This window comes from Talpa europaea (assembly GCF_964194135.1).
Source record: "Talpa europaea genome assembly, chromosome: 10".
Lineage (NCBI taxonomy): Eukaryota > Metazoa > Chordata > Mammalia > Eulipotyphla > Talpidae > Talpa > Talpa europaea.
The window spans coordinates 47,215,963-47,235,689 of NC_140077.1; the positions used below are offsets into that span (position 1 = coordinate 47,215,963).

Sequence of the window (19,727 nt, forward strand, 5' to 3'; positions counted from 1 at the left end):
CTCATGCATGAAGGAAGATACTATTGGATTCCTTTGTCAATTCTCACTAAACTTGTGAGTCTGGAGTCACCACTGAGAAGTTTTATTTTTTATTTCCCAGTTTCAATGATCAGTTGCTTTGAAGAGGTTTCTTAATTTAACTATAATGTTGTCCCTATATAACCCCTTTAAGTGTTCATTGAGGATAGCTTCGGAGTTTCTTGGGAAAACATGCTCCATTTTCCCGATCTGTAGGTTGAAAGGAGAGGCATAAATATGTATAATAATCATTTTATAAATCTCCCCCCAAATGAGGCTCCTCCTCCCCTTCTGCCCTGTGCTAGAGTCTAATATACTTCCTATAATTCAATGTGTTTTACATGTAGCCCTAGGAGGAGAGAAAGACCTGGTAAAATTATTCTATGGTGGATAAGGGAGGAAGAAAGACCTGGTAAAATTATTCTATGGTGGATAAAGGAGGAAGAGTAGCACCAGATACTTGAAGTATGCCTCCAGGTGGTTGTGTTTTTTTACGATATTGCCAAATTTGCCCCTTGATATTAATTGTAAGTAAAGAATTATATAGTCAGCAAACCATTAAGAACTAAGAACCTGACAAATTCCCTGGCAATTGCAATTATTTGGTCAAAGTAAAACAAAAGATTACCAAGCTGGAGAACCAATCATCAGAATATTGTTAATTTGTCCAAACTGATCTGATTTAAATTCAAGAAAACCAGTATAGCTCTGTCATAGGTGCCAACTCTGATTACTTGTAGTGGCTCTTAAGGAATGTGGCAGAATTCACAATGTCCACCTCGTACTCATCAAAAACTGTGAAAGTTGCCTTTGATGGCAAAAAGGATTTGCAGATATCACTACATTAGAGATACTGTTATGGGAAAATGCTCCTGGACAATATGGGAGAGTCCAAAGTAATCACAGAGGCTTTTATAGAAAGGGGCAGGAAATAAAGAAGTCCATCAAGATGACCACAGAAGCAGTGATGCACATTGAAAATGGAGGAAGAAATCATAAGCCTGGGATCTCAGGCAGCCCCTGGTTGCTGAAAAGGGCAAGGGAATAGATTTTCCCCTCAACTGTCAGAAGGAACCAACCGTTGATGCTTCTATGTCAGTATAGTGAAACTTACTTTGGAGTTCTGACCTCTAGAACTGTAAAATGATAAATTTATTTAACCTTAAAGCACTGAGTTTGTGGTAATGGTTTTATAGAAGCAATGGGAAAATAATACCGAACTCCCTTTGAAGAAGGTTTAGGACAACAGTTGATATGAGTGACTCACGTGGATCTGAGAGAGACCAGTGAGAATCAACCACCTATTCTAGTTTCCCCTTTAGATTGATGTAAGAATTTCCTTGATATTGAAAGAGTAGATGGAAATGCCGGTGTTTCTGGAATGTCTATTTTTTTTAAAGAGAAGTAAGCCTTGGGCCTCCCCGGTGGCACAGCAGTTGAGCGCTGGGCTGTGAAGCTGCGTGCAGCCTCTGCAGCGCTGGTTCGATCCCCGGCTGCTCCCCGGCCACCAGAGGAGGGTCCCACATGGCGCGCAGACCTCTCCTGCCGCCCGTTGCTCCCCTCAGCAGTGAACTTTGGTCCTTCTGCCGGCTCTGCTCCCTGCTCTGGCTCTGGTGAATTCTCTCACCCTCCCGTGCTTCTGACTGTACCCAGTGCTTGGATAAATAAATAAATAAATCTTTAAAAAAAAAAAAAAGAAAAGAGAAGTAAGCCTTTAATTCCTATTTTCACAAAGTTAGCTGGCTTAGTAGGTTGTTTATTGGTGATTAATCAAAAAGACCAAATCCCAGATCCTATTTAGACTCTCTGACTATTCCTTTGCTTCAGCCTTCACTACAGAGGCCATGGGAGTAGCAGCCACAAGCACAGATGGATCAGCCAAGGGAGCCTTGACCTTTTCAGCAAGTGGGAATATGTGCCCAGTCTCCAAAGACAAAGCCAAAACCTGCTTGCACCCATTGATGATAGAATAGGGCACTGATGCAACATTTGGGTAGCCACTCAGCAGTCACAGTGGCAATAGTGCAATAGTGGAAATCACAGTGCATGTCCAGTGATGTCAAGCACTTCAGGGTTGTGTATACTGCCACTGCAAACATGGATGATCAACCCAAAGGAGAAGGGGGAGATGGGTAGCATGTTCAACAGGGTGACTCCACTGGCTCCCCCTTTGTCTCCGGTCTCAGTCAACTTTACATCACTCAGGATTTCAGTGGTGCCTCTGGCAATTTTAGTGCTGATGCCCAAAATCTGGAAGAAGGATGTCTTCTCTGTCCCCAGACCAGCATTTTGGGCTGCCACCATGACCTCAAATGGAATGATGGCACCAGCAGGGATAGCAACTGGCACTTTATTGGCCTGCAGCATGTCCGTGATATCAGTGAGGTCTCCTTGGTGAACACAAAGGCCAAAATCCCCTGGGTAGGAGACAACAGTTTCCAAAGCTGGGTTGTTTTCCAGATGCCCTCAATGGCTTTGTACATCATGGTGTTTCCTTGCCCATCAGCACTATGCCTCCCACGGAGGGACATGTGGATCTGTTGCTTCTGCTTAAAGCCCACATTGTCTGCTCCCATAATGAAGCATTTTGGATAATCATCCAAAAGTTGGATGGTCTTAGGGAAGTAGTTGGACTTGCAGGTCACCCTGTCTTCCCTGGGCATCACAGCAATGCATCAGGGGTTGCCACACATTCTCACGAGGATGCCTGGAGAGAGCTCTACTGATCTTTAGATGTGCTATTAAAACAACTTATTTAAAAATTGGGTGAAGATGGGCCTCCCCTGGTGGCACAGCAGTTGAGCGCTGGGCTGCAAGGCTGCCCGCAGCCTCTGCAGCACCAGTTCAATCCCCAGCCATGGCGAGGGTCCCACAAAAAAAAAGAAAGAAAGAAAGAAAGAAAATTGGGTGAAGTCACTGAAAAAATAACATATCTATACACCGAATATTTCATTAGTGCTGCAATTCTCGAATGAACTTAATGCCTTTCTTTGGGGTTTTGGAATACTTCTGATGGTCAAATCTTGCTTATGCCGCTAGACTACTTTTCTGTGAAAGTCAGACTGCAGTTGAAAGAGAAAGAAAATATTGTGACTTTCTTTTTCCTTAAATATATCTACTCTCAGTTCTAGGAAAAATGAGGGAAAAAAAAAACAGAAAAGAGATAAATGTCAGGTTACTGAAAAGAGAAACTCAGTCAAAGAAGAGATTATTTATTTATTTATTTTTATAAAGATTTATTTGTTTATTTATTTATACAAGCACTGGGCACAGTCAGAAGCGCGGGAGGGTGAGAGAATTTACCAGAGCCAGAGCGGGGAGCAGAGCAGGCAGAAGGACCAAACTACACTGCTGAGGGGAGCAGCGGGCGGCAGGAGAGGTCTGCGCGCCATGTGGGACCCTCCTCCAGTGGCCAGGGAGCAGTAGGGGATCGAACCGGTGCAGCAGAGTCTGCAGGCAGCTTTGCAACCCAGCGCTCAACCGCTGCGCCACCGGGGAGCCCCAGAAGAGATTATTTATTTCATAACCCTTGGGATTGGTAATATAGACAGAGAATGATGTTTTAATAGGACTCCACTCAAAACAATAGCAAGGAATCTCTTATTCTTGTATATTTCTTTATATGCAACATTCCGCTGATTCAAAGCTAGCTATTGAATTTCATTGCTTCAAGATGCAAGAAAACTCAGTGATGATACTTCTACCTACATGGTTTCATTGAAACTCTGAAAGTCCTAATGACTTAAACTTCTGGCTTTTAAATTCAGACCAGCTGATATTCATATTCATTGGGGGAAAGTTAAGACACTTTTAGTTTCTAAGTTTCTGTTTTCTAGTGCATAGAATGCAGATTCTAGGGACAGAATGAGTATGTAAGGCAGCTTAAGTTGTGGTATGTACAATTATGGGACCATCCATGATATCAATGGGATTAGTTAGATTTTTACAGTGAACAACCTGCGTAACATGCTGCGTGTGAGAACTGAGTAATAAATTTAAGCAATTTATCAGTGCCTGAAACATAGTAAGCACACAAAAGTTTGTTGTTTTGTATAATTTTGATACAAAATATCATGGAAAAGTATTAAAAAATCTTTGCACTCGGGAAGAACTGGAGAAGGCTATTTTACTACAGACAAAACTAAAATATACCTGGTTATCTAACCTTTTCTTTACCTACAACTGAAAAGCAAACTTTGCTAAAGAAATCCTTCATTCTAATTCCACTTCTGATTCTGCCTAGGCGTTTAGTTTTTTTGCCTTTAAGGGTACTCTTTTTGTAGTTTGTCTAGGATTTATTGTAACACCAACAGGCTGAGGGTAAATTAGGGACTTAAGAACAGAAAAAAAACTTATCTCAGAATTTTTTTAAACTATATTGTTTGGATTTGAGGAACGAAATTCGTACTTCAGAAACAATACCCCCCCCACCACATGCACACATTCATACACATAAACACATACTCTACACTGATAACATCAATAACAAAATTTCATGATAACAAAGTATTCTCCCCAAGCTGATTCTCCAAAAGATCTCTAAAATTAGCCCTAGTCTTGTTTTATAAACAAGTATAACTTTGAAAACGAAACACTATCGTCACCATGCACAAAGTGAAGCTTATATAATTTTTATTTTTAATAATAGACCATCTACATTGCGACAATTTCAAAACAAAAAATAGAACTGGTATTCTTCCCAGGCCGAGTATATGTTTTATAATTAATTTCAGCTGTTTTGGTGAAGAGCCTGGCTACTGTCCCAATTTTTTTCCCACCTACCATGGTGACATCTAAAATTCCCTTCACAGAGAACATAGATTTTCACTGCTGAAGTGAAAAAAGAAAGTAATATGTTAGCACCCCCCTGGGAGTACATACAGAGGGAAAGTTAGGTGTTGGTAAAATCACATTTTCTTTTCTTTCTTTACCCAAATGCATTTCCCAGTCTTCTTGGCAGTAGTACATGAATCTGTTTATCTGGATTTGGGAGTATGGGTGGGAGTGATATATTCCAGTTCTTATCCTGACTCCTGGGATCACCTATAAAATATGGTTTTCCTGTGTCAGAAGTCTGGATACAATGGTTCTGGCAGGGTTCCAGTAGGTCATCTTGTAGTTCAAAGGAGTCTGGCTTTTTAAATGGCTATGTGGTATATAGCCTGCTATCCCAAAATTCACCTTGACTATGATTTGAGAGAGATATAAACTTTATTAGTTTAGGACAGTAATATATTTTGATTTGTCATAGCAGCTTAGCCACTCTAAGTAAAATACAAAAAGATAAGAAATGAAACACACGTTCATGCACACACACACATACATGCACACAGATATCCAATCCTCAGGTAATATTTTCCATCTTCCATAGGACAACACTCTTTTCAAACTGGAATCCCAAAAGTTCCTCAGGATACTGATTACTGAGAATGATTATTAACAGATTATTCACTAGCTGAATTTCCAAGGACTTTTATCTGATCCTCAAAACTTGAGAATGACACTTTACAAGAGAAAGTAATATCCAGAGGGAAAGAGTTACCTAATTAAAATTTTGTTTCTCAATAGTAAAAGAACAGAATGTCCTCACTTGAATCTGGTACCTCTCTTTATCCTATCATTTTCAATTGTTTCCATCTTACTTAATTTTTTATTTTGTATCTAATGTCAGAATTATAAAAGAATTGTGATGATATCCTAGTATAGATGAATCTTTAATCCTGAAATTTTGTACTACCAAAAATATTGTCATTAAATGAAAATCAACTCCTTATAAGCAGTTAAAGAACAATAACTATGCACTAAGAGTTTATGGGTTTTTCTCCTTAATAAAAGGATATTATGGGTAAGGTTACACATTTATACTGTCAGTTAGTAGAGAAGGAACTCAATTTGATTGAGTCAGTTCACATTTTCTGGCAAGTATAATTTTTAAATAAAAGTTCAAAAGATGAATTTTCAAAAATACCATTAATTTTAAAGGGATAAGGGAAAGGCAAAATGTTTCCCCAGTACCTAATATGTGCCAATTAATGTGCAAAATATATGACTTCATTCTTACCATGTGACAATTATCACAATCATTATTGCAATGAAGGAAAAATAAACTCAAACTAAGTTACTCTAGACTACATGGCTAATAAGTAGCAGTTTTGGAATACAGATAAAATGTATTTCCAAGGGGTTAAGATGCAACCTGTGAAGCTATTCCAGCCTCTGCAGCACCAGTTCAATTCTCCCCGCGCCAGCCAGGGAGCAACCCACATGTTGCAGCAGACCTCTCCTGACTTGCCTGCTGCTCCCCTCAGCAGTGTGTTGCAGTCAGTCTGCCTGTTCTGCTCCCCATTTGGTCTCTGGTGAATTCTCTCACCCCCCAACATCTGGCCTGTACCCCAGCTCTTGTATTCATAAATAAATAAATGTTAGTTAAAAAAAAACTTAAAAAAAAAAAAAACACTTAAAAATGTATTTCCCAACTCCACGGACATTTCACACTATTTATTGCAGCACTAGATCTGAGTGTTACAATTAAATGTGTTTAAACTAAGATTATCAGAAAAAAAAAATTTCTATTTGTTATAAATAAGCATCAAAATGCATTCATTTGTCTGCTATGGCATGAGATAGCTAAGTTTGAGATTAGTGTTTAGAGTTCAGAGAGAGGAGAAAAGAGGAAGGAAAGATATTAGCGAAGTATAATAGGAAAAAGTAACTCAAGAAAGAAATCCCAGAACTGTAACCTACTTGTGCCTTTTCAGCCATTTGCCATGAGTCTAAAAGTACATGAAAAGTTGCACATTTTTATTTGTGGGAATTGGGACACAGATATGGCTCGTGTTCTTGAGGTTGTTGTGTGTGATCAAGTCAATCCATCTAACAACGCTCATCTTTCTCTCTGTTGCATTCCTGGAAACCCTCATCAATGCCCAAGGAGATCGTCTAAATGCTTTAATTTATCTTAATATGTCTTCTTTTTTTTTTTTTTTCTTGTGGGACCCTCGCTGGCGGCGGGGGAACGAACCAGCATTGCAGAGGCTGCAGGCAGACTCACAGCCCAGTGCTCAACCGCTGCACCACCAGGGGAGGCCCTTAATATGTCTTATTGGAAGTGGAATAGAATAGTCATTAAAAGTGGACTTGACTGGGTTACAAAATCGCCTAGTTCAAATCTGTTTTCCAATACTTACTACTTACTAGCTCTGTAACTGGGGCAAGGGTTTCTTCACATCTATTCCTCGTTCCCTTATCTGAGAGATAAATATAATAATTCTAAATTCAAAAGGTTATTATAATGATCAAATTATTTTGTGTATGGAACAGTGTCTAGTATGTAGAAACTGCTAAATTTGTTGATGATTATTATGAAACAAAATATATGCTCTCACTAATGTTATCTGTTTTTTTTAAAGATTTATTTATGCATACAAGAACTGGGGTACAGGCCAGAGGCATGGGGGGTGGAGGACACACCAGAGACAGAGTGGGAAACAGAATAGGCAGATTGACTGAAATACACTGCTGAAGGGAGCAGCTGGCAAGTCAGGAGAGGTCTGCTGTACCATGTGGGTTGCTCCCTGGCCAGGGATTGCACTCATGCTGCAGTGGCTGAGGATTGCTTCATGGGTTGTGTCTTAACCCCTTGCACCACCAGGGAGGCCCACATTAATGTTATATGTTAAGTGAACCATTATGATATGTAAATATATCAAAGAAAAACATCAATATATAAAATTACCAAAGAACAAAGGTTTAAAGGAAGATTTTTGGTCTTGAAAAGGGAATACTATTATGTTATCAAAGATTTAGGGCTCACCAAATACAAAGTTTATAATTAAACTTCTGGTTTTGATTTTAATTATAGCACAACATATCTGTAAAAGACAAAATAAGCCAATGAAACTGTCTGATATGTCCTGTTATTAAACCAGGTCCTCAGTTAGATGAGCTGTTACTGGTCACAAGCATTATCTTATTTCTTATGCTAATAAAAAGAGAAAAAAGGGAGCAGTGGATGCCAGAAAGGAGTGACTTGGGGAGAAAAATGAGAGTCAAGGTTGAGGCATTGTCAAAAATAGCTGGAATGTTTATATTGCACCAAAAAAAAAAGTTTCATAGGTAACCCTTTTCTTACTTGCCTAATTAAATTTTCCATGACATCAACATCACTAGGTTATTGCAGACTTTCCCATTATATTTTTTAACCTACAATTTAATGATTAATCGGCAGACTCTGTGCTACAACTTGATCTGCACTCCTTTTTAGAGAAATAAATTGTTATTGCAAGCACTAATTATTACAGATTTCTGGCTTCTGGTTTCATTAAAATATTTACAAAGTCTACCTCTCCTCTCGTCTGGGTTGTCTTTCTCTATAGGATCCAACCACAATAATTTAAGACACAATTTGCTGACAGTAGATCCTGAGAACCCATTATGAAAATGAAGGTGGCAAACAACCTTTGAATGCATTTCCCAATTTAAAAAGCCTTCATTACATAGCACATTTCAGGCTGAGGAGTGTTAAAATTTATCATAGTTTCAGTAATTGTAGCTTCCTTTGGAAGCTTGGCATGATATGGAATCATTTATAAAATGTGTATTTTGTTTGGCACTCAGTAGGAAGCTTGCCAGGCAATACATTTAATTAGAAAGGTGAGTGAAGAGAATAATTGCAGTCTATCATAACATATTAATGTTACTTTTAAGTTCTACATGTTTTTAAGATAGTGGTCTTTTAACATGATAGATATTTAAAGCTAGGAATAATTTTCCTTTTATCAGCCCAAGGTTTTTATATGGGGGAATATATTATATTGAGGGGAAGAGTACATTAGCTCTGTTCCTTATATGTAACTCTTTGTCTATTGTTTAAGCTAAGAAAGTGTTAGCTGATCTCCTTAGAAACAACCTTTACCCATTGTTTAAGACCTTGAAATTGATGCATTGCCTTTTGGGAACTTAGACAGCTTTATTTAAGTTCAACTTTCTCTGGAGATGCATGGAAATAATGAAATGCAATGCCTTTCTTGAACATAACCGTACACATAATATCTAGCCTTGCCTCATGCATAAGGTAAATTTGATAAAAGCAACTCAAACATTATTGTGATTAATGTTGATTTTTAAACAAATTATAAAGCAACCTGTGTCAGCATTCAAAGTAGAGATGTATGATGACAACCATCTTCTGTGATCAGATTTTCATTGTGTTAAACATGCTGTTCCGGTTTAATAGGGAAACTTGCCTGTCATGAATTTGAGAAACACCACGGAAAAATGAAATGAAAAGGCTTTTGGGGGACAGAGTCATACACATTTTAGTGTTTTGTCTTTCAGGTATAGAATATTTGATCATATAGTTTTGCATAAATACCCTCTGTCTTTTATTACTTTGCGGTGATATCTCCTTAGTGAACAGATTTTCCTCCAATAACAAATTTTACCAGATTCACATTGGGGTATCTATCCTCAAAAGCAGCTAAGGGTGTAAATAAAACATAGACAAAGATAGTTCTAATTGTCCCTCTTTTCTAACCCCACTGTATTTTGATCTCTCAACAATCTTATTTTTTTAAAGATTTATTTATGCATACATGAGCTGGAGTATAGGCCAGAGGTACAGGGGATGAGAGGATTCACCAGACAGAGTGGGGAGCAGAAACAAATGGACCTACCAAAATACAAGGCTGAGGGGAGCAGTGGGCAAGACAAGAGAGGTCTGCTGCACCATGTGGGTAGCTCCCTGGCCAGCGGGGGATTGAACTCATGCTGCAGTGGCTGGTGATAGCTTCATAGCACTGTGTCTTTAACCCCTGCACCACCAGGGAGGCCCTGCATGCAGTAAGGCATGCATTTCTTTTTATATACCTTACAGTTTTTTGTTCCATGGCATTAGGAACCAAACTTGTTTTAAAATAGTAACCATTCCCCCTCCCCAGTAACAAGTAACATTATTGAATGCTTACTTTATTTTTTGCAACTTCATAGTTCCTTGTAGAAATTAAATATCCATATTATACAACAATTCCACTCTTAGGTATTTACCCAGAGGACACAGAATTGTTAATTCAAAAAAGCACCTGCACCCCTGTGTTTATAGCAGCACTATTTACAATAGCTAAGCTATGGAAACAACCCAAATGTCAAAAAATAGATGACTGGATCAAGAAGATGTGGTACATGTACACAATGGAATATTACTCAGAAATCAAAAAATATAAACTGATGCAATTTGCAGCAACATGGATGGAGCTGGGAAGGATCATGCTCAGCAAAATAAACCAGAAAGAAAAAGAAAAATACCAGATGGTCTCACTCATAGCAGGAATTTAGAAAAGCTAAATAAGGGACCAGGAAAAAGACTAATTATAATAAAGTAAAAATCAAAATCAACAAGCAACTATAAACCAGAGACACACTATGGGTGGGGGAAGGGAGGAGAGATTAGGGTCAAAATAAGGGGGGTGGAATTGTATGGGGACTATAACCAAGATGGAAATACATACATTGTGCAAAAATGAAAAATTATGTAAAAATATATATAAAATAAAATATATTTAATAAATAAATATAATGTTATGAATGCCCCCATGTGATTGGTGGTCCTATTACAGAGGAAATGGGGCACAGAGTGAGTATTCATCTTGCTTGACTTACTTAAGATTTTACCTCATTTGGAAAACAGTCTAGGATGGTGTCACTCCAGATTCAGACTCAATTACTATGAGTTAATTATGGAAGAAAGAATGTGCTAGAAACAAAATACAAGTAATGAAAAAACTAAAAAAAAGTTACAAGTAGTCCTGTTGATCAAAATGCACTGTCAAACATATTTAATGTCTAGAATCACATGCTTCCCCCTAGAATCAGGAAAATGCCTTTGATTTTAGGCATCTACATCTACAAAGAATATCTCTAGGCTAAGGTTTACCATAAAAATACCTGGAAATTAAGATTAAATTAAATAAACAGACTTGGTTGTTTTATTATTATTACTTTGTATTTAATACTGGTGTTTTATTGGGTCTTATCCAAAATTGATGTGTGTAAAGTGAATCACCAGCCAGTACTTTGGGGTATACATCTTGTGTATGAGTCTGTCTGTTTTTGTATAAGTGTTTAAGTGACTTTTTTTAGAAACATAAACCACTGGAATATGTGTTCTTCTACTTTAAGGGGCAAAGGACCACTAAAGCATACAACTGATGTGATTTATGCTGCTAAAATGATATCAGAATCAGGATCAAGGATGGATGTCCTCGCTCGGCAGATTGCAAACCAGGTGAGTTCTCTACAAATGAGTGGTGAAAAGTCATGCTAATTGTTCTGCAGATCAATACTGATTAGAGCAAATTGAATTTTTACTTTATTGGTTCAGTTTTTCCTAAATTACTATTGAATTATATTTAATTTGCATTGTATAATTAATATACAAGAAGTGGACAGTTCATTCTAATTAAGCTTATTTTCTTAGGATTTAACATTATTTCTTTTATTACTTGTTTTTAGATTTTTGAGCTTCAAATACCTTCATATATATTCAAATTATTTTAAATATCAAGTTTTGGAGTTTCAGATATATTCAAATTATTTTAATTATAAGAGCTAATGTTAATATTTTCCCCTAAATACCTTAAGTTTCTTATTTTTGTTCTTCAGAAATCAACATTATTTAAAATTCTTTTGTTAGTTGTTCTGTCCTGAAATTCTATATAAAATGGTAAAGCAAATAGTAATTAGCAGAAAACCAAAGTGAAGATATTGAGGAAGTGTACAAAGGAAATACTTGAAGACAATGATGATAAAATTTTCTTAACACTTAATTTTTTCTTTCTTTTTTTAATTGAGGTATAATTGGTTTACAACACCGTATATGATTCAGAGGTATAGAAACACACTTTTCCAGATGTATTAGCACAGCACACTCACCATCAAGGCACCCAGAGTCCTCTGTCATAGTCCATTTCTCCCTTACAATACCCTGCTCTCCACAATTCCCTCTGGTCACCTCAGGGCCACAATCAGACTTCCAGAGTTCTTATTGGCTTGGTTCTGTCTAATCATTTGTTTTATTTCTCTATATTTCACAAATAAGTGAAATTTTCTGGTGTTTGTCTTTCTCCTTCTGACTTATTTTATTCAGCATTATCCCTTTCAGTTCTATCCTTGTGGTTGCAAATGCCTAGAGTTCATCTTTTTTTATACCTGAGCAGTAATCCATTGTGTATATATATATCTTCCTCATCTAGTCATCTGTTTTTCTCTCAGATTGGAAAGAATTTTTCTTTATAAATTTGCAACTATTTGGTATTATTTACAGCTTTTATATTTTGAGGGAAACTTTATTGTGCTGTTAGTATTATCACTCCTTTTATCCTCTAATACTTGGAACATGAAGTACTTTTTTTCTATTAGATACTGGATTTCTGTATATGGGAAGAAAAACCTGTAATAATAATGAGACAGGTATTTTAAAAATCAATTTCAGTTGCTTGCTACTTTAAGCATCATAAACATTTTATTAATCTTTTTAGTATTTAGCATTTATAGTTAAAAATGAGTGTTGTCATACTATAATTCATAATATACTGGGAATAAATGACTGAAGCCCAAATCCCCCATGACTTTCCATACTTCACAATTTTATTGCATACACTTTTATGAGAAAGACTAAATAATAGTGGCATAATAAGTAAACCCATAATGCATTGGACAGATTTATGTGCACTAATAACTTTTAAAATACTTAATGATTTGTACCAGTGTGCCTCTGTTTATTTAGGACTGTATAATTTTCAAAGTTCAAATAAATTTTGTGTCACTTGGAAATATTTTTTCTTACACTGATATTCTTTAATTGGATCAGATTCCATGTACTAGACACTTTTATACTATAGGTTAGTTAAGTTATGCCTTTGTTTTTAGCATTATTCAGATTGCATAAGAGGAAGGAAAAGTATTGTCTCACTTCCATCTAACTTTATATCTATGGCCATGACTGTGTTTATGCACTACTTCTGATATTGGCTAAAAATATCAAAACTTTAGATGGGAAATAATATTTGAAATTGATTGTGGAATACAATTGAATAGTGTAAGCAATATGATTTTGATCAGTGTACACATATATTATGAAAATAATCTGCCAGAACAGTGGTTGCTTTCTTTTTTTTTTTTTTTTTTTAAGATTTTGTTTATTTATACGAGCACCGGGTACAGTCAGAAGCGCGGGAGGGTGAGAGAATTCACCAGAGCCAGAGCCGGGAGCAGAACAGTCAGAAGGACCGAAGTACACTGCTGAGGGGAGCAGTAGGTGCGGCAGGAGAGGTCTGAGCGCCATGTGGGATCCTCGCCAGCAGCCGGGAATAGAACCGGCGCTGCAGAGGCTTGGGGCAGTTTTGCAGCCCAGCACTCAACCGCTGCACCACTGGGGAGGCCCTGGTTGCTTTCTGTTATAAATTGTTTTATAGTTCCAAAAATTTAAACACTTTTTTAATGATGCTTTTCAGTCTGATTTTTACTAAGGTGTTAGAAGGTCAAACATTGGTTACTTTTTCAATTCTACCCAAGAACCTGATATGTTGGGGGAGGGGGTGTGCGCACACACACGTGCATATACTCTCTCTCTATATATATACACATATATATGTGTGTGTATAATGGATTATTATATAGTATTATATGTATATAATATATAGTAATATATAATAGTGTGTGTGTGTATGTATATAGTTTTAGCCCAATTTACTTTCATTTTGTAAACTCTCAGAACTCATGTAATGAGAACAAAATGAAATCACAGTAACTGAGGTCTCCAATTCTACCTGCCTGGATTTTTTTTCCTTTTTAAATCTTTTCCCCTGAATGGCTTCTTAAAACATGTGATTATTGTTTGTAACCACATACAGTTCATTGTTCTGGTATTGTCATTATCTATCTAGAAAAAGATATATTAAAACCTTCTGTTTTAACACCAAGAACCTTAATATAAGCTTATTATCCTCATCACCTAACATCTAATCACCTAACAACTTAAAGTTGTGTTGAGATGGTGTTTTGGATTATAAATCCCATTCAAGACCGTGTTTTCTAAGTCCTGTGGAATTCTAGTGTGAATCATGACTTTATTATGCAGTATAATAATAAAGGAGAGGAGAGTATATTGTTAGCAATCACACTTCTGAAAACTTTGTGTCATGAATGAAGAGAATAACATGTTAGAGAATAACCCTGCCTACAAATTCAAGATTCCGGACTCTTGGTATATAGATTTTTCTTTTCCTCAATTCTATACTGTAATTCATTATGTTAGCAGATATTTTAAATTAGATGAGTTAGATAACACCTCACAAGGTAGGAATAATACACAGAAAGTTCTCAATGATAGAGGCAGTATACTCCAAATAGGAAAAAGATGAATAGGAGCCAAAATAAAATTAACATCAGTTAAAGTGGTTTGCACAAGGAAAAGACAAAATTAGACTTTCTGATCCTTGGATTGTAGGTCTGAACCCGAATATTCCTTCATTGTAATTTTACCAAAGCAAAGATATCCAGATCATTAATTGGGTATTAATCAAAATCACCTACTAAAATAAAAAGTGAACATGATTTAAATACATTTTTCAGTGTTAATACTGAAGCAAATGCTAATTTAAGAAAAGATGACATTTTAAAAACAAGATAGAGTTATAAGTCAAGTCATAAACAATTCACTCAACTATGAACAAGCAACCTACAAGCATAATTTATATGATATTTCAGTAAGATATTGTCAGTAGCTAGCCTCATTTGAATTGATTCCCTGCTGATTTCATGAAAATAAAAAAAAATATTATGATATAACTATACTAAAAAGAAACTTCTGAAGCATGCATTATATCATTCTTACATATATCTTAAGCATATAATTTCTAAATACATCTAGTAAAAATATTTGTATTTTGATACTATTATCTCTAAGAAACCTACCTGAAACAGAGATATTGATACTACATTTACCCTCCAGATTACTTTATAAAAAGTAAAAAAGATTTAAAAAAAGTAAAAAAAAAGATTAGTCCCTACTTTATAAAAATAAAGGCACAGAAGATTCTCAGGAAATAAGGATATGATAGATACAGAAAATTTGAACTGTTGGCATCTTAAAATAATAGTTTCCAGTTTAAAGGCATGCTATATTACTGTCAGAAGAAGAAAGACAAATACCATATGATTTTATGCATCCCACATATGTGGGATATAAAGAAATAAAGCAAAGGGACACAAAATAAGGTAAAGCAAACCTCAGAAGCCTGACTACAGAATTGAATATACCAGATGGGGAGGCTAGAAGGTAGGGAACAAGGAAGTAAGGAGACCAATGGGTGACTATGAAGGATTATTGGGGCATTAGTTGTGCATGTGCTGTGATAACATTAATCTAAAGAGTTGTGAACCTTTACCCCTCAATTATATATGGTATTATAAACTAACTTTACCTCAATAAAAAAGCAATACAATTATATGAAAAAACAAAGTACATGTTTCTCAGTGTTTTCTCAATGTCTGTGAGTCCAAAATAAATTAAATCAAAAAATGAATTAAAAACAATTCTAAAAGAAGTTATGTTTAGTCTAAATAGGAAGATATGAGAAAATTTGAATAGCATGTATGCTTTATTATGAAACAGAATTAAAATAGATCATAGTTTTTCAAATATACCTCTCACAAGTTAGCATGGCCGGTCTATATAAAGGAGTCAGTGTTGTCCTCTATGAGCCACAAGAATTTCAGTGAATTTCTAATGATACTTTCCTGGATACCTTTTCAAATCTGTGTTTTAGAAACTTCAGCTTGCTAAAGCTAGCAGTGATAGATAAGGAAAGAAGCATTCTTGTTATTAGATTTTTAAGTATTAACAATTTCAAATTAATTGCAGGCCTAATTTAACAGATGGGAGCAGGAAAGAAAGGTTTTCATTGAGATAGTAATAGGAAGAGAAAAATATGGACTTTAAAATAGGCAAGTATGAGATTTATGAGTATGAGCTCTACAGAGTATGAGATAGTTGAAAGTTATGTTTTAAGTATGAATTGCTGATGAGACAATGAGATGAGCAAGCAAGTGCAATAGGTGTATGGATCTTTGCAAGACAGCACTAGATAATAGAAATTTAGTCATTTCAAAATATTTTAGATGCTTTGGTCAAGAGGAAACAAATGGCATTACAGGGTTGCGGGGGGATTTTTGGACATTATGTTGACAAATTCAAGCATGGAAAAAGGAGACATTAAAAATGAAAGAAAATAATAAATAAAGAGAAACCAAACCAAGAACCAGAGAAAGGCGAACTTAAAAACTAGCCCTGGAAAATGGACTAAAGAACTGAAGCAGCCAAAGGTGGGGGGGGGGGGCAGAGGAAAGGGAGAAAGGAGGGTAGGAAGCAAGAGGGAAGAAACACAGTGGTATGGTGGTGGACTATGGGTGATTTGGTGGTGGGCGCACTACAGTGGTGATACCTGATAGAGAATGTTGCCACAATTAATAATATAATAATAATAATAAGAAGAAGATGGGATAATTGATGATCTGTGACCCTGAGAGGGCTGAAATGAGACATCACCTTGGCTGAAGTACAGGAAGAATTGGGCTCCATAAGAAGGGGAAAGGTAATGGACACTGACTGCTTTTTCTGTCACTGATTGCTTGAAATTTATATTCTAGATATTCAAAATGATACCTCACACTACCTGCTTAACAGAATGTACACTGCTGTCTGTAATTGCTAAAGTTATTTTAAATGTGTCTTAAATAAAATTTATTCTGTAATATAATAAAAAATATTAATAGTTAAGCTTATGGAATAAAGGTATTTGAAAGTATTCACTTTGCTAACTCACTCTTAAAATTTAAACTGAAAGGTAATAATATTTTGTTTTTGTTTTTGCTTTTCCTCTCGTTACTAAATGATGTATTCTACTAGTACCAAGTACCTTACTAGAAGAGTGAATGATAGATTTTATGTAAGAAGGCACTTCTGTGGACATGCCATCTGTGCACATATAGTGAATGGACTGATAGTTAGAAAACTTAAAAAAAAAATCAATGTATTAAATATCAAACCAAATCTTGTGGTTAACATCTCTTATCTTAATAAATGGGAAATATAATTGACAAAAAATCAGGGCAAGAATTTTATATAAATTTTCCTATCACCCTCATGTGAGAATATGAAAGTTTGGATAATCATTACTTGATTTTAATAAAGGAAGTTTGCAAATAATAGAAGAGCATTCTTAAACTAGAAATGATTCACTCTCCTGATTCTGCTTTTAGGCAGCCAAAACTGACTAAGAAAGGCTTTTCATATGCCACTAGAAAAAACTGCATTTAATAAATTTTATAGCATGGAATTTACCAATTAGATGTTTTCTATTTCAGCTTTAAAATTAGCTTCTTTGGGCCTCTCCAGTGGTGCAGCGGTTGAGCTCTGGGTTGCGAAGCTGCCGGCTGCTCTGCAGCGCCGGTTCCATCCCCGGCCGCTGGCCAGGGTCCCACATGGCATGCAGACCTCTCCTGCCACCCACTGCTCCCCTCAGCAGTGTACCTCCGTCTGTCTGCCTGTTCTGTTCCCCACTCTGGCTCTGGTGAATTCTCTCACCCTCCCGTGCTTCTGACTGTACCCAGTGCGTGTATAAATAAATAAATCTTTAAAAATAAAATAAAATTAGCTTCTTCCATCTTTCAATGTAGTCAAAAATCTCATCTGTTCTGGAATGAAGGGGGAATCTAGGTCAAGCAACTTTTTATCTCAAAAAGTCAACTTCTAATTTTTGCACTTGATTCATTCTTAAAAGATTTCTGGACTCTTCTCGTATAACCTTGAGATAATATCTTGAGAGAGACTACGTATTTTGCTTCAACTTGGATGATTGCAACATTGGTTATTCATTGAGAATTTAATTGTTCAATAGGAGTTCAAATACTAAACATACTTAACTTTAGCTCTAGCATAAATTCTTCAATCCTGAAAAAAAAATGATCTTTTCTAAATTTCTCATTTACCACTTATAAATTAAGGAAATCTCTTCCTCCCTTTCTTCCTCTTCCTTTTCTTACCTCTCTTTCTCATCTTTCTCACTATATTTTTCTTTCTCTTTTTTGTCCTCCTGTGCTTCTACTCTTTTAACATTTAGTCCTTTTGATGAGATTTGGAAGTTTGCTCTCATTTATTTAAAAATTTGAACCACAGGACCTCACTGGTGGCACAAGGGGTTAAGCACAGCACTATGAAGAAGTCCACAGCCTCTGCAGCAAGAGTTCAATCCCCTGCTGGCCAGGGAGCAACCCACATGGTGAAGCAGACCTCTCTTGTCTCGCCAACTGCTCCCCTCAGCAGTGTATTTCAGTCAATCTGTCTGTTCTGGTCCCCACTCTGTCTCTGGTGAATCCTCTCACCCCGCACCTCTGGCCTGTATCTCAGCTCTTGTATACATAAATAAATAAATCTTTTAAAAAAAATTGAAAAATACTCCTAGTATCAAGGTTTCTTATCTTGTCTGAGAGTCCATCTGATTATCCATTCACATGGCCATGCTCCTCTAGCAGATTGTTACTATTTCTGCTGAAGAATGTATTTCTGGGGCCTCCCCTGTGGCGCAGCGGTTGAGCGCTGGGTTGCGAAGCTGCCCACAGCCTCTGCAGCGCCGGTTCGATCCCCGGCTGCTCCCCGGCCACCGGAGGAGGGTCCCACATGGCGCGCAGACCTCTCCTGCCGCCCGCTGCTCCCCTCAGCAGTGTACTTCGGTCCTTCTGCCTGCTCTGCTCCCCGCTCTGGCTCTGGTGAATTCTCTCACCCTCCCGCGCTTCTGACTGTACCCAGTGCATGTATAAACAAAACAAACAAACAAACCAGCAAACAAATAAATAAAGCATGCCTCTACTAAAAAAAAAAAAAAAAAAAAAAAGAATGTATTTCTGTGCTACTTTTGTAGATTAACTTTTCTTCAAATGTTACACGTTCTCACTTGTCCACACATTCTGGAGATATACAGACTAGTCTAATTAGTAAATATAAAATAAATAAGATTCCCAGTAATTTTCCAACTAAACTCCAGCTTGTTAATTGCTAGATAAAAGCAGAAATGCATAGAATTCTTTCTGATCATTTTTTCTTCCTTTTAGTGTATATTTTAGACCATTAGAATTAAGATTTTTTGATAATAGCATTTTTATAATTATAGAAGTTACATTTAAAGATAAATGAATATCATTATGATATGATGTTTATAATTTTCATATATGTAATTCCTGGTATATTTTAAACACAAGTATATATTTTCATATAATTTTGTTGAGATATACAAAATTCTAAATACAAAATATGTTTTACCTTCCAAAAAGCATTTTCCCAGATCCATTGAAAATATTATTTTTGTGAGATAATATAATATTACATAGACATATTCTGATTTAATCTTGCCAGTAATCTAGGACATTTTAAGCTATTTTCAATTTTTGCTAATTTTCAGCAATGAATATCTTTGTATATAAATAACCATATTTCAACTTCTTTGTGAAAATATATTTAAAGTGAAAAATTAGGCCTCCCTGGTGGCAAAAGGGGTTAAACACAGCACTATGAAGCAATCCTCAGCCTCTGCAGCATGAGTTTGATTCCCAGCCGGCCAGGGAGCTACCCACATGGTGCAGCAGACCTCTCCTGTCTC

At 36.3% G+C, this 19,727-nt stretch overlaps 1 protein-coding gene and 1 pseudogene across 2 annotated transcripts in view; one reads left to right on the forward strand and one right to left on the reverse strand.

Moving 5' to 3' along the window:
- CTNNA3 (catenin alpha 3) overlaps nt 1-19,727 on the forward strand; it is a gene marked incomplete at both ends in the record, with an annotated part of 1,381,762 nt that overhangs the window by 1,318,282 nt on the left and 43,753 nt on the right. The window contains one exon of the mRNA XM_084245749.1: nt 11,194-11,299. Within this exon, the coding sequence (XP_084101875.1) occupies nt 11,194-11,299 (106 nt within the window). The remainder of the gene's footprint in view (nt 1-11,193; nt 11,300-19,727) is intronic.
- Nucleotides 1,785-2,718, reverse strand: LOC311178490 (putative ribosomal protein uL10-like; annotated as a pseudogene). The gene has a single exon. The product of its transcript is annotated as a putative ribosomal protein uL10-like (transcript).